The 26,483-nt window shown below is 45.3% G+C and overlaps 3 protein-coding genes across 3 annotated transcripts; all 3 read right to left on the bottom strand.

The window, feature by feature from the left end:
• Window positions 1–20,171: 20,171 nt before the first annotated feature.
• On the bottom strand, window positions 20,172–21,174 carry LOC147992335 (uncharacterized). The gene is made up of 2 exons (XM_087540220.1): window positions 20,273–21,174; window positions 20,172–20,196 (listed from the first exon to the last, which is right to left on the bottom strand). Exons 1-2 carry the CDS (start codon window positions 21,172–21,174, stop codon window positions 20,172–20,174), a joined length of 927 nt encoding a protein of 308 aa, XP_087396346.1.
• A 659-nt stretch (window positions 21,175–21,833) lies between these two features.
• Window positions 21,834–22,546, bottom strand: LOC147992334 (protein FAR1-RELATED SEQUENCE 11-like). The gene is made up of 2 exons (XM_087539004.1): window positions 22,534–22,546; window positions 21,834–22,471 (listed from the first exon to the last, which is right to left on the bottom strand). Exons 1-2 carry the CDS (start codon window positions 22,544–22,546, stop codon window positions 21,834–21,836), a joined length of 651 nt encoding a protein of 216 aa, XP_087395130.1.
• Window positions 22,547–22,549: 3 nt separating this feature from the next.
• On the bottom strand, window positions 22,550–23,071 carry LOC147992333 (uncharacterized). The gene is made up of 3 exons (XM_087540215.1): window positions 22,928–23,071; window positions 22,785–22,877; window positions 22,550–22,687 (listed from the first exon to the last, which is right to left on the bottom strand). Exons 1-3 carry the CDS (start codon window positions 23,069–23,071, stop codon window positions 22,550–22,552), a joined length of 375 nt encoding a protein of 124 aa, XP_087396341.1.
• Window positions 23,072–26,483: the final 3,412 nt, after the last annotated feature.

Here is a 26,483-nt window from a genome sequence, read left to right as displayed (position 1 = left end):
AGAGTTAGGAAAATTTAAAATGTGCTAAATATGTCAAAAATGTTTTTTTGTTCATACAAAGTTTTTTGTTCATAGAAAGTTTTTTGTTCATAGGCAGAAAGTTTGTATATATGACTATGGATATATGAGCAATGATGATCCATGGATGTATGCATTGATATATATGAGAAACGATGTTTCATAGAATATTTACCAAGTATATATGTATTTTTGTTCATAGCATTTTTTCCATTTATATATGTATGTGGCTATAGATGGATATATATGAGAGGTTTCCTAGTGTCAAAGTATTGAAGAAATCCATGGCTTCATCATTAGCCGGAAGTAACCAGGGCATGACGAAGTCCTCCAAAGTTATTTTGGAATGGTGTCCCGGATAGGATAATTTTCCTTTTTGTATGAATTTCAGCAAAGGCCTTCCAAATAATGATATTTGGAAGGTTCTTGCTGAACTTTGTACCAAAAAGCGAATTATCCTATCCAGGACTCCGTTCCAAAATAACTTTGGAGAGCTTCGTACCATCATGCATCTGTTAGTTTCGCCTAATGATGAAGACATGGTTTTGTTGAATCCTTTGACACTAGGCAACCTCCCGACCCCTCGGCGATCCTCTCGAACATGAGAGGAAGAAGAGGATCGCCGAGGGGTCGAGGGTTCCAGGGTCGTCGAGGGTTCGAGGGGCCGAGGATCGCCGAGGGGTCGAGAGAGGTTTCCTAGTGTCAAAGTATTGAAGAAATCCATGGCTTCATCATTAGCCGGAAGTAACCAGGGCATGACGAAGTCCTCCAAAGTTATTTTGGAATGGTGTCCCGGATAGGATAATTTGCCTTTTTGTATGAATTTCAGCAAAGGCCTTCCAAATAACGATATTTGGAAGGTTCTTGCTGAACTTTGTACCAAAAAGCGAATTATCCTATCTACGACTCCGTTCCAAAATAACTTTGGAGAGCTTCGTACCATCATGCACCTGTTACTTTCGCCTAATGATGAAGACATGGTTTTGTTGAATCCTTTGACACTAGGCAACCTCCCGACCCCTCGGCCATCCTCTCGAACATGAGAGGAAGAAGAGGATCGCCGAGGGGTCGAGGGTTCCAGGGTCGTCGAGGGTTCGAGGGGTCGAGGATCGCCGAGGGGTCGAGAGAGGTTTCCTACTGTCAAAGTATTGAAGAAATCCATGGCTTCATCATTAGCCGGAAGTAACCAGGGCATGACGAAGTCCTCCAAAGTTATTTTGGAATGGTGTCCCGGATAGGATAATTTGCCTTTTTGTATGAATTTCAGCAAAGGCCTTCCAAATAACGATATTCGGAAGGTTCTTGCTGAACTTTGTACCAAAAAGAGAATTATCCTATCTAGGACTCTGTTCCAAAATAACTTTGGAGAGCTTCGTACCATCATGCACCTGTTACTTTCGCCTAATGATGAAGACATGGTTTTGTTGAATCCTTTGACACTAGGCAACCTCCCGACCCCTTGGCGATCCTCTCGAACATGAGAGGAAGAAGAGGATCGCCGAGGGGTCGAGGGTTCCAGGGTCGTCGAGGGTTCGAGGGGTCGAGGATCGCCGAGGGGTCGAGAGAGGTTTCCTAGTGTCAAAGTATTGAAGAAATCCATGGCTTCATCATTAGCCGGAAGTAACCAGGGCATGACGAAGTCCTCCAAAGTTATTTTGGAATGGTGTCCCGGATAGGATAATTTGCCTTTTTGTATGAATTTCAGCAAAGGCCTTCCAAATAACGATATTTGGAAGGTTCTTGCTGAACTTTGTACCAAAAAGCGAATTATCCTATCCAGGACTCCGTTCCAAAATAACTTTGGAGAGCTTCGTACCATCATGCACCTGTTACTTTCGCCTAATGATGAAGACATGGTTTTGTTGAATCCTTTGACACTAGGTAACCTCCCGACCCCTCGGCGATCCTCTCGAACATGAGAGGAAGAAGAGGATCGCCGAGGGGTCGAGGGTTCCAGGGTCGTCGAGGGTTCGAGGGGTCGAGGATCGCCGAGGGGTCGAGAGAGGTTTCCTAGTGTCAAAGTATTGAAGAAATCCAGGGCTTCATTATTAGCCGGAAGTAACCAGGGCATGATGAAGTCCTCCAAAGTTATTTTGGAATGGTGTCCCGGATAGGATAATTTGCCTTTTTGTATGAATTTCAGCAAAGGCCTTCCAAATAACGATATTTGGAAGGTTCTTGCTGAACTTTGTACCAAAAAGCGAATTATCCTATCTAGGACTCCGTTCCAAAATAACTTTGGAGAGCTTCGTACCATCATGCACCTGTTACTTTCGGCTAATGATGAAGACATGGTTTTGTTGAATCCTTTGACACTAGGCAACCTCCCGACCCCTCGGCCATCCTCTCGAACATGAGAGGAAGAAGAGGATAAAAAAAGAAGAGGAAGAAGAAAAAAAACAGGATAAGAAAGAATAGAGGAGTTCTTCTCCTCTTTTTTTTCTTATTCTTCCTCTTTTTTTTATCGGGAACGAGGGTCGTCGAGGGACATAGATGTAGTGTCGTCGTTGTCGATATACCCCCTCCCGATAGCTTCAACACGTGGGGGGGGGGTCGATATTACCCCCTCCTTGAAGCGTTCTCGAGGCCACCCCAAACCCTTGAAGCATTGTCGAGGCCACCCCAAACCCTAGAGAAGCAACGTCGAGGCCACTAATTAATATATATGATTCCTTACTATGATTAGGTATCTAGTTCTATGTTTGCCACTAATATATCCATCTGTCATGTTTGAATAATAATTGCCATGTTGTAAATATTTGTAGAAACTATGGACACCGCCCGAGACGAAGCAAAAGAAGCGTTGTTGAGGGACATAATCGCAGAAGGAAGTGATGCCGTCTCGTTGTTTCTCAACGACACCGATGGTCTGGAAGGAGAGGGTGAAGAAGCTGGCTACGGTGACCTAATGCCGGTGCAAGAAGAAGAACATGAGGACGGCTCCGGTGACCCAATGCCGGTACAAGAAGGAGACCGTGATGACGGCTCCGGTGACCGAACCGAGTCTGGCCAGGTATATATATTAGTTAAGCCTGTGCTGACTAGCTAATTGATGCATTCATTGTTTTGGTATGTACACATATTAATTAAGTCTTTGTTCTTTTTTCTAGCCCTCCGGATCGAGCACAACTTCGGTAAAGAGACGAGGCCCGAAGAAAAAGTTGAGCTCGGATGAAAGGTTTGAGATCATAGCAATCGCGCCCGACGGCCAACCGATTGAACCCATCCGAACAAAGAACACATTTGCTACTCAGTGCGGGGTTCTGGTTAGGGACAAGATCCCAATCAGCATCCAGCAATGGTTTAAGCCGGCTACAAAAGACCCTGAGGTGTCTTATGTCAATGATATGCAGAAAAATGATCTTTGGACTGAGCTGAAGTCAAATTTCACCCTACCGCCAGAGGATAATCCAGAGAACCCAGTTAAAGAGCAATTAATCAAGTCTTTTGCTCTTAAGAGGATGGCAGAACTATTCAGGAGGTGGAAGAAAGAGCTGAATAAGTTTGTCGAAAATAATGAGACACCAGAATTCAAGGGCAGATATGAGAAGATCCGAGATCACTGGCCCGCATTTGTGGCCCACAAGACATCGAAAAAGAGTAAGAAGATGTCGGCGACAAACAAGCAAAATGCTGTGAAGAAGAAGCATCACCACCGCACGGGGTCAGGTGGCTACCTCGTAGCCCGACCTAAGTGGGCCAAGACTGAGAATGATCTGATTGATAAAGGGATCGAACCAGAGACAATTAACTGGCCAGACCGTTGCCGGACTTGGTTCTTCGGGGCTGGTGGAACCTTGGACCCTGTAATAGGGAAGTGCATTTGGACGAACGATCAACTGGACATACCAGTCAGGAAGCTTCAGCAATATATCGAAGCAGCGCAGCAAGGGATGTTCTTTCGAGACAAAGAGAACGACGAGCTCACAATGGCCCTCGGGAATCCTGAGGACCCTGAACGGACACGAGGCACGCCAGGCTCCATTCCGTGGAAGGTTGGGTTTCCGAACGCTGGCGGTTACAAATCCCATGAGAGGAGGAAAAAAGTGCAGCAGACCCAAATGCAGGCGCTGCAAGCAAGGGTACAAGCGATAGAGGAATGAGAAGCAAATCGCAGCAAACGTACTGCCGAAGCTTCCCACGAAGCCACCCCGCCATCTCAACGGAGAAGCAGCGTGGCTTCCACCGAGCTGCTTCAGCCGGAGCATGCCTTGACGGCTCCTGCCAGCTATCCCGTGGATGCTATCACGGAGTCTCAAAATTGCCACCTTATGACGCAATGGATGAATTTGAAGGTCAAGGCGGCTGTTGGCTCTATTTATCCTACTGAACCCGGCGCAACTTTTCACTGTCGGCCGATTCCAGAAGGATATGCTAGGGTGATGGTGGATGAAATAACGGAGGGATTTGAGGACCTCCAGCTTGACCAACCTACCGGTGAAGGGGAGACTAGGTTGGGGTCTGCTCTGAAGACTCCATGCCTATGGCGGAAGGAGCTCATCAACCTTTCGAACTGGACGCCTCCGCCTCCTCCTCCTCCTCCAGCAAGTCAGGGCACTCCGCCTCCTCCACCGCCTCCTCCTCCGGCGAGTCAGGGCACTCCGCCTCCTCCTCCGGCGAGTGATGATCAGGGCACTCGACCGGCTCCTTCTCCAGCGCGTGGCGGCACTCCGCCTCCTTCTCCGCCTGCGCCGACGCGCCCGAGCAGCCAACCTCCTCCTTCTCCGCCTCGTCAGCAAGGGCGGAAGAGACCTGCCGCCGCTCCGGCTGCTCCGGCGCGTCGTAGTCCTTCTCCTCCGCCTCGTAAGCAAGTAAAGAAGACAATCGCTCTGTCTGCTCGGCTGGCGTCTAGCAGTACAGCCACAGGCGGGAGGACATATAGATTCGGTCCTTCTCTGAAGACTCCAGAGAAGTTACCATACGAGAGGACCCCGGAGGAGAACGCCGAGATCGCACGAACCGAAGTGGATGACCGGTTTCAAGGGTTGAAAGCAAAGAGACATCCACTTCCGGAGGAGAAGGTAGATCCGGTGAAAGCAAAGCGCACTCTGGCTGCCCTGACAAAACCACCCAAGTCTCCGCCGAAAGGAAACTATGAGCACATTATTGGAAAGGAATTTGCCGAAGCGGAGTGGTTGGGAAGTACTATCAGTGATCAAAGGCTGAAAGAACGACGAGCTGGGAAACAAATTGCCCAGCTTGGCGAACAAGCGAAGCAATCGTGCCCCCCGCTCAAGGTGCCTAGCCACAACATCGCTAATGATCCGAGGATGGTGCCCGGTTATAGCAATCTTGCAGATTACCTGCCCGATGATGTACATTATGAACCCATGGAGGTGCAAATACAAAGATACGAGTACGGGAAGCCTCTCGTCAAAGATGAAAGATCTCTATCAACGATGATGGGAAGATTGCATGATTGGTACTTGAAAATCTGCAGAGACTCTGGGGGGAGGAGTACTTTGTATGTGAAAGTTAAAAAGGAGCATGACCTCGTTGGAATTGAACTGTTGCCTGTTCCATTTGAGGAGTTCTACCAGTTTTTCAATCAATTGGCCCTCGATAAAACAACGGTCGCCTGCTACTGTCTGTAAGTAGTACTACTTCTGTCATTAAGTCTCTCTATATAGCTCAGCTCTTTCATTGCATGTATTTATAATCATCCTCACTATATTATGCAGACTGAAGATCGCCGAATTGAAGAAAAGACAAGTTGGTGATATTGGGTTCATTAAGACATATCTCATAGATGCAACTCAGGTTAAATTTCATGCCGCAGCTACCGAGGCCAACTTGCTACGATCGTTGGTAATAAATGAAAACAAAGATATAATACTCTTTCCTTACAACTTCAAGTGAGTGTTACTGTCTTGTGCGTATTCGGTTTCCCTTATATATTAGTCAAGGTTATAGTAATGTAATTGATGAGTTATGTATGTGTGTGCAGTTTCCACTATATTCTCCTAGAGATTAAGCTTGAGCAGGGACTAGTAACCGTCTCAGACTCAAGACGAAAATATCCCCAGGACTATGCAGACATGACTCAAATACTCGAGAAGTAAGTTAAATTGATCATTATCCACCATATCAGCAACTTTGTTCATTTCCTGATATATCAAGTAATTGTTTTCTTTGTCCGGCAGGGTTTGGAGAAAATTCACCAGAAAAGCTCCGGGACTGCCGAAGGAGCTGCAATTTAGACACCCGGAAGTAAGTACTATAGTAGCATGTTCCGCGCATCTACTAGTCATTCAAGCGCTAGTTTCATCAATACCATTTGGCATTCTTGCTTATCAGTTTGATTGACCTCTATTTCTTGTAAAGTGGTTGTGGCAGGAACAAGGGAATGATTTCTGTGGATACTACGTTTGCGAGTCCATCCGCCACACGACCTGTGAGCGGGTTTACACTAACGAACAATATGAAGTACGTAAATAACAAAATTCACAATTTTATTTTATTACCATCATTTGTGTTGAGTTTCATTCATTCATATATATATGTATTGACCCCCTTCTTTAAATTAGATGTTTCGGAAGCGGGATGAACTCCTAGCACCAGCCCGCATGCGAGCAATTCAAGAGGAATTGGCGTCATTCTTTCTTGACCACGTGATCCCTGAAGACGGAGAATACTATGTGGACCCTGAGTCCGTATGATTATATTTGTAAGAGAAAATTATTGTAGATATGTAGCCGGTAGTGTCGGATAGATATACGAGAACTTGTTGGTCGACCAATCTCTCGAAGAAGGAGAGGTGGTCGATATCACTTCTCTCTGTATGCATATATGTTCATGACGATCTTCTGTTTCCTTCGTTTACTTACTAGCTAGCTAGCGTGTCTAGTCCTCTCTATACGTATGTATAGTACATAGCGTCGACCAAGCACGGACATAAGAGAGGACACTTCTCTCTTTAATTATAGCTAGCTAACACAATATATGAAACACCTAAATTAACCCCCCAACCCCCCCCCCTTTCAAAAAAACAAAAACCCCAGCCACTGAAATGCTGACGCGTGGATGCCTATTGGTCCCGGTTGGTGCCACCAACCGGGACCAAAGGGTCTCCTGCCTGGACTCCGCGCACAAGCCACGTGGAGGCCCATCTGTCCCGGTTCTGGATTGAACCGGGACCAAAGGGACAGGGCATTAGTACCGACCCTTTAGTCCCGGTTCCAGAACCGGGACAAAAGGCCCTTACGAACCGGGACAACAGGCCCTTTTTCTACCAGTGCACATGTGCTATGTGCTGGCCTGCATGAAATGACACCAAACTTTGGCACCATGTGAGGATGCCCAATGTAGGCCCCCATGCAACATGTGAGCCATTCCTGACACCGAACAAACGTGGCATCACGTCCGGGCAGCGTTTCGGGTTCTTTTCGCCGACAAAATCCTAGTAAATGCATCGAGTGTCGGAAATCGATGAGAATTGGCATGCATGATGTCCATGGTCATCCCATTGTGTGAAAAAAATTTGGGGCCATTTGGTTGACTTGAAATAATTATTTGATACCAAAATTTTGTAGTATGATCACAGGATCATGCATTACGGTACGAGTAAAGTGACTTGCCGGTAACGAGACTGAACAAGGTATTGGGATACCGACGATCGGGTCTCGGGCAAGTAACGTACCGATTGACAAAGGGAATTGAGTACGGGATTAATTAGGTCCTCGACATCGTGGTTCATCCGATGAGATCATCGAGGAGCATGTGGGAGCCAACATGGGTATCCAGATCCCGCTGTTGGTTATTGACCAGAGAGTCATCTTGGTCATGTCTGCTTGTCTCCCGAACCCGTAGGGTCTACACACTTAAGGTTCGGTGACGCTAGGGTTGTATAGATATGAGTATGCAGTAATCCGAAAGTTGTTCGGAGTCCCGGATGAGATCCTGGACGTCACGAGGAGTTCCGGAATTGTCCGGAGGTGAAGAATTATATATAGGAAGTGTAGTTTCGGCCATCGGGAAAGTTTCGGGGTCACAGGTATTGTACCGGGACCACCGGATGGGTCCCGGGGGTCCACCGGGTGGGGCCACCCATCCCGGAGGGCCCCATGGGCTGAAGTGGGGAGGGGAACCAGCCCATAGTGGGCTGGTGCGCCCCCCCCTTGGGCCCCCCATGCGCCTAGGGTTGGGAACCCTAGGGGAGGGGGCGCCTCCACTTGCCTTGGGAGGTACTCCACCCCCTTGGCCGCCGTCCCCCTAGGAGATCCCATCTCCTAGGGCCAGCGTTCCCCCCTAGGGGGCCTATATAAAGGAGGGGGGCGGAGGGCAGCAACACCTCAAGCCTTGGCGCCTCCCTCTCCCCTGCTACACCTCTCCCTCTCGTAGAAGCTCGGCGAAGCCCTGCTGTGATCACTGCTGCATCCACCACCACGCCGTCGTGCTGCTGGATCTTCATCAACCTCTCCTTCCCCCTTGCTGGATCAAGAAGGAGGAGACGTCATCCGCTCCGTACGTGTGTTGAACGCGGAGGTGCCGTCCGTTCGACACTTGGTCATCGGTGATTTGGATCACGACGAGTACAACTCCATCATCCCGGTTCTCTTGAACGCTTCCGCTCGCGATCTACAAGGGTATGTAGATGCACTCTCCTCTCGTTTCTAGTTGACTCCATAGATTGATCTTGGTGAAACGTAGGAATTTTTTTTTTCTGCAACGTTCCCCAACAGTGGCATCATGAGCTAGGTCTATGCGTAGTTACTATGCACGAGTAGAACACAAAGTAGTTGTGGGCATCGATATTGTCAATTTGCTTGCCGTTACTAGTCTTATCTTGATTCGGCGGCATCGTGGGATGAAGCGGCCCGGACCAACCTTACACGTACGCTTACGTGAGACCGGTTTCACCGATTGACATGCACTAGTTGCATAAGGTGGCTGGCGGGTGTCTGTCTCTCCCACTTTAGTCGGATCGGATTCGTTGAACAGGGCCCTTATGAAGGGTAAATAGAAATTGGCAATTCACGTTGTGGTTTTGGCGTAGGTAAGAAACGTTCTTGCTAGAAACGTATAGCAGCCACGTAAAAACTTGCAACAACAATTGGAGGACGTCTAACTTGTTTTTGCAGCAAGTGTTTTGTGATGTGATATGGCCAAAGGTTGTGATGAATGATGAATGATATATGCTATGTATGAGATTGATCATGTTCATGTAATAGGAATCATGACTTGCATGTCGATGAGTATGACAACCGGCAGGAGCCATAGGAGTTGTCTTTATTTATTTATGACCTGCATGTCAACATAAACGTCATGTAATTACTTTACTTTATTGCTAAAGCGTTAGCCATAGTAGTAGAAGTAATAGATGATGAGACAACTTCAAGAAGACACGATGATGGAGATCATGATGATGGAGATCATGGTGTCATGCCGGTGACAAGATGATCATGGAGCCCCAAGATGGAGATCAAAGGAGCTATATGATATTGGCCATATCATGTCACTATTATTTGATTGCATGTGATGTTTATCATGTTTTTGCATCTTGTTTACTTAGAACAACGGTAGTAAATAAGATGATCCCTCATAATAATTTCAAGAAAGTGTTCCCCCTAACTGTGCGCCGTTGCGACAGTTCGTTGTTTCGAAGCACCACGTGATGATCGGGTGTGATAGATTCCAACATTCACATACAACGGGTGTAAGACAGATTTACACACGCAATACACTTAGGTTGACTTGACAAGCCTAGCATGTACAGACATGGCCTTGGAACACAGAAGACCGAAAGGTCGAGCATGAGTCGTATAGAAGATACGATCAACATGAAGATGTTCACCGATGTTGACTAGTCCGTCTCACGTGATGATCGGACACGGCCTAGTCAACTCGGATCATGTTATACTTAGGTGACTGGAGGGATGTCTATCTAAGTGGGAGTTCATTTAATAATTTGATTAGATGAACTTAATTATCATGAACTTAGTCTAAAATCTTTACAATATGTCTTGTAGATCAAATGGCCAACATTGTCCTCAACTTCAACGCGTTCCTGGAGAAAACCATGCTGAAAGATGATGGCAGCAACTATACGGACTGGGTCCGGAACCTGAGGATCATTCTCATAGCTGCCAAGAAAGATTATGTCCTAGAAGCACTGCTAGGTGACGCACCCGTCCCACAGAACCAAGACGTTATGAACGCTTGGCAGACACGTGCTGATGATTACTCCCTCGTTCAATGCGGCATGATTTACAGCTTAGAACCGGGGCTCCAAAAGCGTTTTGAGCGACACGGAGCATATGAGATGTTCGAAGAGCTGAAAATGGTTTTCCAAGCTCATGCCCGGGTCGAGAGATATGAAGTCTCCGACAAGTTCTTCAGCTGTAAGAAGGAGGAAAATAGTTCTCTCAGTGAGCACATACTCAAAATGTCTGGGTTGCATAACCACTTGACTCAGCTGGGAGTTAATCTCCCGGATGACGCGGTCATTGACAGAATCCTTCAGTCGCTTCCATCAATCTACAAGAGCTTTGTGATGAACTTCAATATGCAGGGGATGGAAAAGACCATTCCTGAAGTATTTGCAATGCTGAAATCAGCAGAGGTAGAAGTCAAAAAGGAACATCAAGTGTTGATGGTGAATAAAACCACTAAGTTCAAGAAAGGCAAGGGTAAGAAGAACTTCAAGAAGGACGTCAAGGGAGTTGCCGCGCCCGGTAAGCAAGCTGCCGAGAAGAAGCCAAAGAATGGACCCAAGCCCGAGACTGAGTGCTTTTATTGCAAGGGAAGTGGTCACTGGAAGCGGACCTGCCCCAAATACTTAGCGAACAAGAAGGCCGGCATCACAAAAGGTATATGTGATATACATGTAATTGATGTGTACCTTACCAGTACTCGTAGTAGCTCCTGGGTATTTGATACCGGTGCGGTTGCTCACATTTGTAACTCAAAGCAGGAGCTGCGGAATAAGCAGAGACTGGCGAAGGACGAGGTGACGATGCGCGTCGGGAATGGTTCCAAGGTCGATGTGATCGCCGTCGGCACGCTACCTCTACATTTACCTACGGGATTAGTTTTAAACCTCAATAATTGTTATTTAGTGCCAGCTTTGAGCATGAACATTGTATCAGGATCTCGTTTAATACGAGATGGCTACTCATTTAAATCCGAGAATAATGGTTGTTCTATTTATATGAGAGATATGTTTTATGGTCATGCTCCGATGGTGAATGGTTTATTCTTAATGAATCTCGAGCGTAATGCTACACATATTCATAGTGTGAATACCAAAAGATGTAAGGTTGATAATGATAGTCCCACATACTTGTGGCACTGCCGCCTTGGTCACATAGGTGTCAAACGCATGAAGAAGCTCCATGCAGATGGACTTTTAGAGTCTCTTGATTACGAATCATTTGACACGTGCGAACCATGCCTCATGGGTAAAATGACCAAGACTCCGTTCTCAGGAACAATGGAGCGAGCAACCAACTTATTGGAAATCATACATACTGATGTGTGCGGTCCAATGAGTGTTGAGGCTCGCGGTGGCTATCGTTATGTTCTCACCCTCACTGATGATTTGAGTAGATATGGGTATGTCTACTTAATGAAACACAAGTCTGAGACCTTTGAAAAGTTCAAGGAATTTCAGAGTGAGGTTGAGAATCAACGTGACAGGAAAATCAAGTTCTTGCGATCAGATCGTGGGGGAGAATACTTGAGTCACGAATTTGGCACACACTTAAGAAAATGTGGAATAGTTTCACAACTCACGCCCCCTGGAACACCTCAGCGTAATGGTGTGTCCGAACGTTGTAATCGCACTCTATTAGATATGGTGCGATCTAGGATGTCTCTTACCGATTTACCGCTATCATTTTGGGGCTATGCTTTAGAGACTGCCGCATTCACTTTAAATAGGGCTCCGTCGAAATCCGTTGAGATGACACCGTATGAATTATGGTTTGGGAAGAAACCTAAGCTGCCGTTTCTAAAAGTTTGGGGATGCGATGCTTATGTCAAGCAACTTCAACCTGAAAAGCTCGAACCCAAGTCGGAAAAATGCGTCTTCATAGGATACCCTAAAGAAACTTTTGGGTATACCTTCTACCTCAGATCCGAAGGCAAGATCTTTGTTGCCAAGAATGGGTCCTTTCTAGAGAAGGAGTTTCTCTCGAAAGAAATAAGTGGGAGGAAGGTAGAACTTGATGAAGTATTACCTCTTGAACCGGTAAGTGGCGCAGCTCAAGAAAATGTTCCTGAGGTGCCTGCACCGACTAGAGAGGAAGTTGATGATGATGATCATGAAACTTCAGATCAAGTTGCTACTGAACTTCGTAGGTCCACAAGGACACATTCCGCACCAGAGTGGTACGGCAACCCTGTCTTGGAAATCATGTTGTTAGACAATGGTGAACCTTTGAACTATGAAGAAACGATGGCGGGCCCGGATTCCGACAAATGGCTAGAAGCCATGATATCCGAGATAGGATCCATGTATGAAAACGAAGTATGGACTTTGACTGACTTGCCCGTTGATCGGCGAGCCATAGAAAATAAATGGATCTTTAAGAAGAAGACGGACGCAGATGGTAATGTGACCATCTATAAAGCTCGTCTTGTCGCTAAGGGTTATCGACAAGTTCAAGGGGTTGACTACGATGAGACTTTCTCACCCGTAGCGAAGCTGAAGTCCGTCCGAATCATGTTAGCAATTGCCGCATTCTATGATTATGAAATATGGCAAATGGACGTCAAAACGGCATTCCTTAATGGTTTCCTTAAGGAGGAATTGTATATGATGCAGCCGGAAGGTTTTGTTGATCCTAAGAATGCTGACAAGGTGTGCAAGCTCCAACGCTCGATTTATGGGCTGATGCAAGCATCTCGGAGTTGGAACATTCGCTTTGATGAGATGATCAGAGCGTTTGGGTTTATGTAGACTTATGGAGAAGCCTGCATTTACAAGAAAGTGAGTGGGAGCTCTGTAGCATTTCTCATATTGTACGTGGATGACATACTGTTGATGAGAAATGATATAGAATTCTTGGAAAGCATAAAGGCCTATTTGAACAAGTGTTTCTCAATGAAGGACCTTGGAGAAGCTGCTTATATATTAGGCATCAAGATCTATAGAGATAGATCGAGACGCCTCATTGGTCTTTCACAGAGTACGTACCTTGACAAGATTTTGAAGAAGTTCAAAATGGATCAGTCAAAGAAAGGGTTCTTGCCTGTATTGCAAGGTACGAGATTGAGCTTGGCTCAATGCCCGACCACGGCAGAAGATAGAGAAAAGATGAGTGTCGTCCCCTATGCATCGGCCATAGGGTCTATCATGTATGCTATGCTGTGTACCAGACCTGATGTAAACCTTGCCGTGAGTTTGGTAGGAAGGTACCAAAGTAATCCTGGCATGGAGCACTGGACAGCGGTCAAAAATATCCTGAAGTACCTGAAAAGGACTAAGGAAATGTTTCTCGTTTATGGAGGTGACGAAGAGCTCGTCGTAAAGGGTTACGTCGATGCTAGCTTCGACACAGATCTGGATGACTCTAAGTCACGAACCGGATACGTGTATATTTTGAATGGTGGGGCAGTAAGCTGGTGCAGTTGCAAGCAAAGCGTTGTGGCGGGATCTACATGTGAAGCGGAGTACATGGAAGCCTCGGAGGCAGCACACGAAGCAGACTGGGTGAAGGAGTTCATTACCGACCAAGGAGTCATACCCAATGCGTCGGGCCTGATGACTCTCTTCTGTGACAACACTGGAACTACTGCCCTTGCCAAGGAGCCCAGGTTTCACAGGAAGACCAGGCATATCAAGCGTCGCTTCAACTCCATTCGTGAAAGTGTTCAAAATGGAGACATAGAGATTTGTAAAGTACATACGGACCTGAATGTAGCAGATCCGTTGACTAAACCTCTCCCTAGAGCAAAACATGATCAACACCAGAATTCCATGGGTGTTCGATTCATCACAATGTAACTAGATAATTGACTCTAGTGCAAGTGGGAGACTGTTGGAAATATGCCCTAGAGGCAATAATAAAATGATTATTATATTTCCTTGTTCATGATAATTGTCTATTATTCATGCTATAATTGTATTATCCGGAAATCGTAATACATGTGTGAATACATAGACCACAATGTGTCCCTAGTGAGCCTCTAGTTGACTAGCTCGTTGATCAACAGATAGTCATGGTTTCCTGGCTATGGACATGGGGATGTCATTGATAACGGGATCACATCATTAGGAGAATGATGTGATGGACAAGACCCAAACCTAAGCATAGCACAAAGATCGTGTAGTTCGTTTGCTGTAGCTTTTCTAGATGTCAAGTATCATTTCCTTAGACCATGAGATTGTGCAACTCTCGGATACCGTAGGAGTACCTTGGGTGTGCCAAACGTCACAACGTAACTGGGTGACTATAAAGGTACATTACAGGTATCTCTGAAAGTGTCTGTTGGGTTGGCACGAATCGAGACTGGGATTTGTCACTCCGTATGACGGAGAGGTATCTCTGGGCCCACTCGGTAATGCATCATCATAATGAGCTCAATGTGATCAAGTGGTTGATCACATGATCATGCATTACGGTACGAGTAAAGTGACTTGCTGGTAACGAGACTGAACAAGGTATTGGGATACCGACGATCGGGTCTCGGGCAAGTAACGTACCGATTGACAAAGGGAATTGAGTACGGGATTAATTAGGTCCTCGACATCGTGGTTCATCCGATGAGATCATCGAGGAGCATGTGGGAGCCAACATGGGTATCCAGATCCCGCTGTTGGTTATTGACCAGAGAGTCGTCTCGGTCATGTCTGCTTGTCTCCCGAACCCGTAGGGTCTACACACTTAAGGTTCGGTGACGCTAGGGTTGTATAGATATGAGTATGCAGTAATCCGAAAGTTGTTCGGAGTCCCGGATGAGATCCTGTACGTCACGAGGAGTTCCGAAATTGTCCGGAGGTGAAGAATTATATATAGGAAGTGTAGTTTCGGCCATCGGGAAAGTTTCGGGGTCACAGGTATTGTACCGGGACCACCGGATGGGTCCCGGGGGTCCATCGGGTGGGGCCACCCATCCCGGAGGGCCCCATGGGCTGAAGTGGGGAGGGGAACCAGCCCATAGTGGGCTGGTGCGCCCCCCCCTTGGGCCCCCATGCGCCTAGGGTTGGGAACCCTAGGGGAGGGAGCGCCTCCACTTGCCTTGGGGGGTACTCCACCCCCTTGGCCGCCACCCCCCCTAGGAGATCCCATCTCCTAGGGCCGGCACACCCCCCTAGGGGGCCTATATAAAGGAGGGGGGAGGGAGGGCAGCAACACCTCAAGCCTTGGCGCCTCCCTCTCCCCTGCTACACCTCTCCCTCTCGCAGAAGCTCGGCGAAGCCCTGCTGCGATCACTGCTGCATCCACCACCACGCCATCGTGCTGCTGGATCTTCATCAACCTCTCCTTCCCCCTTGCTGGATCAAGAAGGAGGAGACGTCATCTGCTCCGTACGTGTGTTGAACGCGGAGGTGCCGTCCGTTCGGCACTTGGTCATCGGTGATTTGGATCACGGCGAGTACGACTCCATCATCCCCGTTCTCTTGAACGCTTACGCTCGCGATCTACAAGGGTATGTAGATGCACTCTCCTCTCGTTGCTAGTTGACTCCATAGATTGATCTTGGTGAAACGTAGGAATTTTTTTTGTTTTCTGCAACGTTCCCCAACAACAAGCCCAGCAAGCGAAGCGCTCGTGGTACTAAGCCATCCGGCAACACTACCACAACTAGAGGTACCGTTAGTAGCTATCTTAGTGCTTAATTTACTACCATTTCATGTACTCACCGTTCGTGACGTTTGTAATTTATCATGCAGCTCTGTTTAGTAACAATGACATGGAAGGCTCTGCTAAGGACGATCTCACACCGGAACTCATTGATGCTGCTGTTACGTTTGTGGAGGCAGCTGCTCGGTCTGAGAAGAATATGAATAAAAGAGTTTACTACAATGAACGTGGCACCTCTGTGACTGTGGAGAGTATACGACCGGGACTTGAGCATACATGGCTGGCAGATGACGTAAGGTCTATTACCATGTCCTGCTATTTAAGTGCATAATCTAGGTGTCACCTATGAAAATAAAATGTTCTATTATTTTACGCAGATTATCGATGCTTATCAGACACATTTGGCTCTGCGCGTTGGTCATGATCGGCACCTCTGTCCAGCCTGGAGGTCCAAATACCTTGTTGATCGTGCTAAGGCACGAGACAACCCTAAACCATCGACATACAACATGGATAGTGCGTTGAGCAGAGCTGGAGCAGTACGTAGGGTTCTGGACGAGTATACCGTCCGTGATAAGGTACGATATGTTCTTAATAGTTCATTAACACTCATTTCAACAAGCATAATTGCATCTGATTACAAATGTGTTCCACATTTTAGTCGTTTCTCCCGTTGAACGTCGGCAATACACACTGGATCACCGTGGTGATGCACAACCGCAAGAAAGAATTCCGAGTTTTTGATTCGCTCTATCCTCTCGAGTTCTCTCTCGACACTGTGAAAGCACTGGTACTCTCCCCAACATTGAGCGTTCTTCATATGAAATGTCATATGGTTTCTCACTACTACTTTCTTTCAAATAGCGACTAGCAATAGCAATTGATATGGAAGAGGCAAACCGTATTACACCTGGCAAATATCCAGACGTCACTAAGTGGCCTATCTTACCTCAGATCAACATGCCACTACAAGAGGATGGGTGAGTTACGGTTCATCATTTTCTACTTACGAAATACATGTTCGTGTGCACGGTGACTAATGTTTGCATATATATTAGGAACTCTTATGGCCTTTTTGTGATTGAAGTTATGCAGCATTGGGACGGGGATCGATGGACCACTGATTTTACCCAGGTAATTTATCCTCTCTTTTCGTACACTTGTACAATTGTCGTATAATACCAACTTCTATTCATTAAACATTGTTCTAAAAATTGCTGGCCCGGTTAATGCAAGGAGAAGGCGTCTCGTCGTCGAGTTGGTTCTCTCACCTACCAACACGCTCGAATGTCTGAAGAACAAAATCCGCGACATCGCTAAGAAAAGCAAGGCGTGAAGACATCATACATGATTCAAGATTCTAGTTTTAGTCGTTTGTTTTAAGTCCGGAAGCACGTTTCCCGGCATGGACAACTTTGATTTTCAATCATTCATGTAATAAGCACGATACCATGGATTTTGTGTGGATTTTTGGTCGCTCACACATACTTGTGTATGTGTAATACAGTCAGACTATATGTTTCGTACCAATAAATTTTTGCTTCCCTTCATTTGTTCTACCTTAATGTTTTTTGCTGCTGTGTTCATTCTTTTCTTCCATGGAAGAGTAATTCATTTCCTTTTTACTTTTGCATATTTTTTTGATTTGATTTGGCATTATTCAACAATAAGAAAAAAATGATAAATTCCTTTTTGTTTGCCTGAGAATCAACCTCGGCTGTCGTGCCATCCGGTGTGGGATCCCGCGCCCGAGACAATGACAGATCCGGTCCCCGCGCGGGCGACCCAGTCGACGAGCGCCAGTTGGCGCGGGGCGACGCGCCAGGTCCGGACCCGCCCGACCGCTCGGTGGAGACAACCCGCGTGTCGGACACAGACAGGCCACCCGTGGATCCTGCGATTGGTGGAGTAGGCAGATCTGCCTGGGATCCCGTGCGCATGATTGCCGCTGGATCTCTCGGGATCGGCGTCCGCAGGTGGATCTTCCTCGTGTCTTGCGCCAGACTCCCTTAGCGTTATCTGTTGCTTCAAATCACGTTGCACAGTTCTTTTTGCTACATTTTTGTTAGCCTTTTCCTTTTCTACATCATGAAGATCAGAATCAGTAGCACCATCAATCACATGATCAACTACTCTTTCGCCCCCTTGATCAGTACGATTTAGAGCTCCGGTGGGGGCAAAAGAATTTCAGTGCTTAGCCGAGAACCCGCATTAGGATGCAGGTCAAAGAAGAGCAAACTATTTCGAAAGTGATATAATTTATTGGTTAATATAATATACTTAGACCTTACACAAATGAACTGGCCACAATGCAGATAGGACTTGATCATTCAGTTCAACAATAAACCACAAAACATACTTAAAATTCATCACAAATCTCCTTCAGCTTCTTGATCTTATCAACGTACCCATGTTTCTGTTTGAGAAAATCTGCAATAATATACTCCAATTTTTTCTTCTCTTGCTTCAGCTGGCCCCTCTCTCTCATCACTTGGTCTCTCTCTAGCACCACCCGGTCCCGGTCTTTCTCAGACTTTACCCTCAGGACCTGATGTAGATTGGCACAACCATGGTCTACCATCTTATTCTTCTCCAGCTCCTCTTTGAGATCGCTAAGTGACAATCTTGCATTGCCCAACTGCGTGAGAGCATCCTCCTTATCGGCCACCAGTTTAGCAAAGTCCATTTTGAAAAATCTCAGCTCTTCCTCCGCCCTCCTCTTTTCTCCAATTAACATGCATTTGTCTTCAGCATTCTTAATATTCTGTCTCAACTTCTCGTCATACATGCTCCACAGTTCTCTCAGGCAGAACTTCGTAGCCACTGACCACTCCGGGTCTACCCATTCCACATAGTTACATTTCACTTCTTCCTACAGTATGAAAAAATATGGTCTCAATCATATATGCACAAATGCGATACAATTACATGCAATGCACTAAAACTATGGTCTCAATCATATAAACACAAAATGTAGCATGCAATGATATACAAAACATAAATACAAGTATATGCTATTAGGCCCCAATTAACTACAAGTATATGCTATTATATGCTAAAACAAATATTAGACCATGAAAAAGACAACATAAATACGGAATTTGTAAATGCACCAATTAATTGAAATTGTATGCAATTTTTGGCAGATCAATGGATTACCGCGAAGTAAGTCGAGCACGAGGTAATGTAAACATATATTTACAGTACGGAACAACATACCTTCTGACCACAGGCAAGAAAACGTCTGCCAGTGTCCAAGGAATCAAAAGCAACTAGTCTGACGCAAGGTTCTCGATGCAGACAACGAGAAGGCAGATTGTGAGCAATGCCACTCCATTCATAGCACGGGATAGTCGTAGGAAGCTAAACGAAACAACAGAGATAATGCACAAATCAACACCCTGCGTTAAATACCGGAAATGAAGAACCCTAACCTTAAGCCTAGCACTATCTGGAGATTATATAGTAGGAGCGTACCTGCAGGCTAGTCACGGATTCGCCATCCGAAGAAGAGCTCGACTCGTCGCTCCACGAAACCATGGCGTAATGTGACTGGCGGCAAGACGTGGATCGGTGGCGGCGGCGGCGGTCGCAGTGGATAGATAGAACGCGTGTGGAGATCGCGAGGGAAGAACCGCCCCGACCAGGTGGCCAGCGCGGCCCATTTAAACGGGCTGTAATCAAAATAAAAATTGTTAAATGGGCTCGGCAACGGGAGCGGCCGTGTGTCGCGCCGTCTAACGGCATCCGTCACCCCCCCTCCACGTCATCGCGACAAGCGGCCCGAGTTACACTACAAGCCCTAAAATGGTGGGTTTTTTCTTTTCTTTATGAGGTGAAAATGGTGGGTTTTTGGTACGAAGTCTATACTATAGACCAACGTGAGGTGGTATCTTCCATATCTAAATGGTGCTGAACCAAAGGAGTGAAAAAAAATTAATTATTACCACACATAATTACATCTTCTATATCTAAACAACTAGCCACCACTAACCTATTTCTCTTAACATGCAAGTTTGCCACCTCGTCATTCAACATGTATGGAGAAAGGTCCAAAGATTCCCGCAACAACATATACATGTTACACGTAACCATTTCTCTATGAATATATTGCAAAACATTCCCGCAACAACATGTCGGGTATCGTCTGGTTTTCTAATATAATATAATTTGAGTGGACAACACAAAAGATGACATCATTACAATGGCTAAAATGCTATCCATTTTCCATGATTAAATTCCCTAGTGACCGCCTCCTGTTTAGTCCATATATGCTACAAGCACTATCTCAAGGTACCAGCCTCTTGCAATATTATATATCATGTATCATGTATGCAGTAACACATTGTAAACACCTCACTATTAGATCACTGGATTCATCCTAACATAACTCTAGCAACTGTTCTACTCTTCTTCGCCCACCACGCTTCTGCACACGATAACAGGATAAGTTAATGAATGAAAAATTAAAAAAATTATAACATACAATGCGTACAAAAACTTACTTCTTATTTAGTTTGCATTTCTTGCTGCGTTTAGTGTGCCCTAGCAATTTGCATGCACCGCACTTGATTCTGATCTCGTCGTACGAAAGTGGCCTACCATTTTTCGACATAGGGCGGTTCTCATCTACCTTAGTTGCACCTTTCATTGATACTTTAATAGGATCTTGAACTTCAACTATGTTGCCTTCACCATCGTCTACATATTTAATTGCACAAGTACTAAGATCAGCTGTTTTCTTACTCAAATTTTCCTTTAGCTGATCATACTCATGGCTCTTAGCTATCACGGTCTTCAAACTCTCCTGTAACTGATCCCACAAAGCTGGGTGTTTGCATGCTGCATGCATAGCTTCTGAAGCCAACACACTGACCTGGCTATATTTCATTCTTTCAGCTGCTCCAGTCCATCCAAATCCCAACAGATCACTTGTGCGCCTCGCGGGCAGTCCCAACCTTGCGTCTTTCGTGAACCGCACAAGAACTAAACACTTTGGTATTTCAGATATATTCAAGTACTTCAGTACATGGAATATGTGCTTGCAAGGTAGACCCTTTCGAATCATTCTTCTGCAGCTGCACCTTATAGTTTCTGCGGAATTTACTGGAGTGTACTCCACCCAAAAACGGCTCTTCCGGTTATTCTTCCAGGCCATGATGTACTGCCGTGATCCGTCTCCGAGCTTTATTTCTACAATCTCCATGCCGCCAATTTTCCTAAGATCAGCTTGCAACATATAGAAGTTTGCTGGAGTGAAGACGTGAGAAGCAGCTATCTCAAGTTCCCTCGAGCTAGTAACTGCCATCGGTACACTCTGTGAGGCCGTGCAATCATCTAGTGCCTCATTCTCACGGATACGTACAACGACGTTCTCATAGTGCAAAATCATATCCACCTGGGTCATTTCACCGTCTAGGTGGAGGTGAAGGCATGAGTTTAGACTTTCACTCCTCTGGTTGCTTTTCATGCCAAGCTAAAAACCCTCTATCAGATAAGCCGCGGCCCACAGTCTCCTCTTCTTATACATCCGTCTCAACCATGTTACTGTTTTTTCCGACTGCCATCTTTTGGAAAACGCGTGCCATCTCTCCTCAATCGTGGCCGTGGACGTGCTGTAGTACAGAAGAGTTCGGAACTCCTTCAAGGACTTGTGACTGAGGTGAATCTTTATATTTTTTCTATATGCCACATACATATACGGTGCCACACGTCTGGCAAGACTTGGCGAATTGCCTTGATCATCGCAGCGTCGGCGTCCGTGATAACACTCTTCGGCATCTTTTGACACATGGACCTCAAAAAAGTCTCCAGCAGCCACACATATGTCTCTTCGGTCTCGTCCGAAACTATGGCACAAGCAAAAACAGTGGTCTTCCGGTGATGGTTAAGACCAACAAAGGGTATGAATGGCATACCATACCGGTTCATCTTGTACGTGCTGTCAAATACAAGCACGTCGCCGAAGTCCTCATAGTCATGATGAGACTGGGAGTCACACCAGAACATCCTATTCATATGTCCTTTCTTGTCTAGCTTGTACTCGAAAAAGAAGCTAGGATCCCTCTATTTCCTACTGGCCATGATGCCTATGACTGTGGCAGCATCACCTTTTGAAAGCAGCTTCCTCTTCTCCCTGGCACAAAGGTTGTATATTTCACGCCTGGTAAAACCAACACCGCCATACCATACATGTTTGCTGATGAACGAATCCATCATGTCGTGAATTCTAATCCCTGCAGCTCCCATGGACAGTATCTCAGCTCTCTGGTACTCTTTGATTTTTCTGTGGGACCAAAGAAAAGGTACCTCGTCCGGTCCTGCCAAGATATGGCTATGCTTGTCCTCAAAACTATCAACATACCAAACCCCACGCTTTTGGTCAAACTTCACGGTCAGGTGCGCTTCGCAGTGGCAGCGTGTCTCGGGTCTGAGCCTACGGCTGTATCCTTCCTCGGTTAGCAACCTGCTATCACGTTTTCCTTGTCTGGAACAAACAAATCGCCTATAACGCACATGACGTGACTCGGTTTTGGTATACCTGACCCTATTCTTTCTAATGCTGAAACAATTTTCTCTAGCATAGCTGTTGTAGAAATCATACGCAGCCTCATGAGACGTAAAAGTCTTTTGTATTATCTGCATGAACATATCCCTCTTATCATCTGCACTAGCAGTATCTTGGACATTCTTTTCCCCCTCAACTTATGTCACCTACACAATCATAACATAGCCATGAAAACAGTTTTCTATGGTATAACATTACTTCCATACAACATTCATTACATACATACCTCACTCATGATGACCGACGATTGCGACTCCCCAGGATCAGGTGCAGCTAATGATTCGACATCAAGGCATGTCTCCGCGTCGGATTCACCGTAATAGTCGTACGCATTATGACATTCAGAAATGAGCTGAAAAATATAACACAAATACATAAGTACTTATAATATAATATTCCAGGATTTATTCAACTTGCATGAATGCCAACAAAAAATTCCACTTCCATACCTGACTAATGTAATCCTCATTCGAGATCTCCGAGTTGTTTTCCTCACCATCATCATGCTCATTGTTTTCCTGACCATCATCATGTTCATCCATCTATAAATTTTCAAAATATAATATTGTCGAAACATGATAATGCGACTCACATTAAGATCCTCCAATATGTTCCCATTCTCTGACCTATCTCCACGATCTGAATTTTCATCATCTGACCAATCTTCTATCCAGTCTTTCATCACTTCTCCAAACTCCATGTCATACATCATATCAGTTAACTCATCGTCCGCCATTTCCTACAACAATTAATATGTATCATCGCATGTGCAAACATTATCAATGCTGACATATACAACACCTAGCGCACGATCACGGATGTTAAATAAACTACCCCAACCGGAGAGCGCCCCAACTGAGGGCGTTCAGATCATGCACACAACCGACGCCAACGACCTCTGATCAGCCATGGATCCTCCCCCTCTCCACACCGAGCGGCGTTAAGGTATGTCCCACGAATCCAGTACGTGATCACTTTGGATTGCGAGAAGCTACGCTACCCGTGATAACATGCGCCGTCGGATTCCTAGCCCACGGCACCAGTCGTGATTACTTTGGATCGCCGGATACCTAGTTAAGCCGCCGCATCAAATAACGGATCCGTCGTGCACACAACCGACGGCAACCGACGCTAGGTTAACCCTAGAAAGAAGAAACCCACTTTAGCCCGCGTGGTCACTGTGTATATCACGACGAGCAGCACTACCAGAACAAGATCTGCGATGGCCTGGACCGCCAGAAAGCTAGGTTACCCGCCCCGCTAGGTTAACCACTACGACGAAAACAGCGGCAGTTCGTTTGATGCTGCCGCGAGCGAGACAAACGTGAGGAAACGAGATGTGGTACCTGCGAGCGCTGGAGGTTGACGACGGTGCCGCGCGCGCTCTCGGATGAGATCGCCGCCGCCGATATTCCTAAAGAACCTCACCAAGATGATGGAGGAGCTGCGTGAATGATGGAGCTGCGTGATTGATGGATCGGCCGTCGGCAGGTCCTACCTGGTCGTGGGGTCGTGTCATCTTTTTTTTCGGGTCACCGTATACATACGTATGGGTCATACGGGTTCTACGGGGCTTGAATATGGGCCACGGGGCTTGGATATGGGCAGCGGCGGGCCGAAGAAAAAAATAGATGGCGGGATCAAGAATACCCCTAGGAAATTGAGTTAGGAGTTAGGGGGGTGCACCGGAGCAAGCCTCCGCCAACGACGGGGCACGTTGAGATCAGTACGGGGCTTCTATCTTGGCCAAGCTCGCTAGCAAGCTAGCTAGGTGCAGGTGCAGCCACTAGTTCATAGCTAGACTAGTGTGCTACTAGTGGATCATCAGGTTGAGTTTTCTCGAGACAGGGGGCCTTTTTGGGATCGATCGATCCATAGTTCGATCTTTTCTTCTCTCCCCGTCGTGCAGTGTTGTGTACTGCAGTGTACAGGGTTAAATCGGGTTATCCCTCGAGCTTAATTAGCGGATCGAAAGAGCCCGACCAGGGAATGTAACACACTCAAGTGCATTACTAGTGCTAGTGCTCCCTACTTGACCGTGCAATAAAAATGTACATAGCCATGTGTCATTTCCTTCAGTTAATTCCGCTCCAAAGAGGGAGGTCCATCTCTGAATCGAACGCCATCACCGTGGTACGTGCGCAGTTTCGACAATCACATGGGGCACCGCATCCCGATTGACAGTGTCAATATACCAGTGACTGCCGTGTGCAAATTTGCACACGATACCGGTAAAGTCAGCACGTTGAATATCAATAATTTTTTATTTATAGGTCTAAATTAAGTGGAAAAAAAATCCAAACTTGTTAAATAAATGGATATTTTCAACACAACAAGTTTTTTTTGTTGGACATCTTTAGATTTTATGAAATAAAACATCAATAAGATACAATTTTTTAGGGGACAATAAGATACAAATAAATGTTTGAACTATTCCTAGCAAACATTTGGTTTTTCATATATATTTTCTATAAGATGAAGCTACTGTCCAAATGTGAAGTTCAAATGATGAATGAACTTCGACGTGGACTTCAATTTCATATTATTTTTTCCATTTGAATGATATGATGATTCCTCGGAGATGCTCCAGCTACTAAGCAATGTATAGTCCAGTTTTTGTGAAACTGTTTCAAATTTTTAACACAAAGTGAGGTCATATCATGGTACCATGCTAAATTTCATATTATTTATATCATTCACCTTTTAAATAAACTGAAAAAAATGCAAGTAAATGATTGAATTTTCCCAACCAAATATTTGATTTTTTCATACATTTCCCTGGTAACATATACCAAGGTACCTAAGAACTGAAATATGACCTTTCTTCCGAATGTTAGGCATTTCTTAATATGCTTGTATCTTAAATTCGATTATATATAGTAAATAGCTAGAAATTTATTTAATCGCTAAGTAATAGAAATGAATTTAGCAAAATGCTTAACTTGGACAAGAATAATGTAATTTAACCATGTAGAAAAAAATTGTATCATTTTTTGATAAATACATTTGGAATTCCCGTAAAAAAGATAAATAATTTTGGAAGGTTTTACACATGGTACCTAAAATTGGCATTTCAAAAAAAGGAATATAGATTATTAATTGACAAGATGGGAAATGAATATATATCAGTGCATAGTAGTGTAATATCAAGCTATAGTCCAAATTTCAATTCTAATAATGAATAAACTTCGATGTAGACTTCAATCTTCATACTTTTCCTTTGAATGATATGACACTTCTAGAGAGATGCTTGAGTTGCAAAGCAATGTATAGTACAACTTTTATGAAAATATTTGGAGTTATAAACACCACCTCTTGAGATAATATCATGGCACCATGCCAAATTTCATATTATGACATCATACACCTTTTTTAACTGGAAAACAAAGAAATGCAAGGGTTTGAATTTCCCCAACCAAATATTGGAATATTTCCAGTATTTCTTGCATAACATGTAGGAAGGCACTTAAGAACTTAAATATGTATTTAAGAATGTAGACATTTTTACAATATACTTGCAGTTCAATTTTGTACTATCTCCTATTTTTTTTTAAAAGGGGAATATATTAATATCGCGAAGATACCAATTACACCCAGCCTCTTCACCAAACAAGATATCGAAGGACATCCAGGGTACACACAGCCAAGAACAAAATAAAAAAGAGAGAAATGTAAAAAACAAAGACCCTGTCGCAGTGATGAAATACTCGCAACAGTAACACTCTAACCACCACCAAAGACAACACTCAGACCGCAAAAGAGGTTCTTCAACGGCGACGCCTCCAAGAAGAAAACAATGCACAAGCGTTGTCATCGCCCGATCAAGGATCTTTAGTTTTCACCTTGAAGAAAGACCGAGATCCCAAAACAATGCCTTCAATAAGGTCATTGCCTGGTACAACCAATGAAGGCCAGACCTTGGGCTTTCACCCTGAAAATCACGGCTTGGTACTCCAGTGCTTTCCACATGTATTGTCGGCCCCTTCTACCAAGGTCGCTGCTGCAAGTATTCAACACTCGACACACTTAAAAAAACCTGTGCCTCAAGTCTTCATCGTAACCAAAACTCCTCCTCGTCATTACAAGCCTCGATTACAACCGCCATGACTTTCTTAACCACTGTCAATGCCTGGAAATCTAAACTTAGA

Source organism: Triticum urartu, chromosome 1A (genome assembly GCF_056163025.1).
Source record: "Triticum urartu cultivar PI428250 chromosome 1A, HENAU_Tu73, whole genome shotgun sequence".
Taxonomy (NCBI): Eukaryota; Viridiplantae; Streptophyta; class Magnoliopsida; order Poales; family Poaceae; genus Triticum; species Triticum urartu.
Note: the sequence above shows the minus strand (reverse complement) of the source record. Positions and strands in the feature narration are given on the sequence as shown.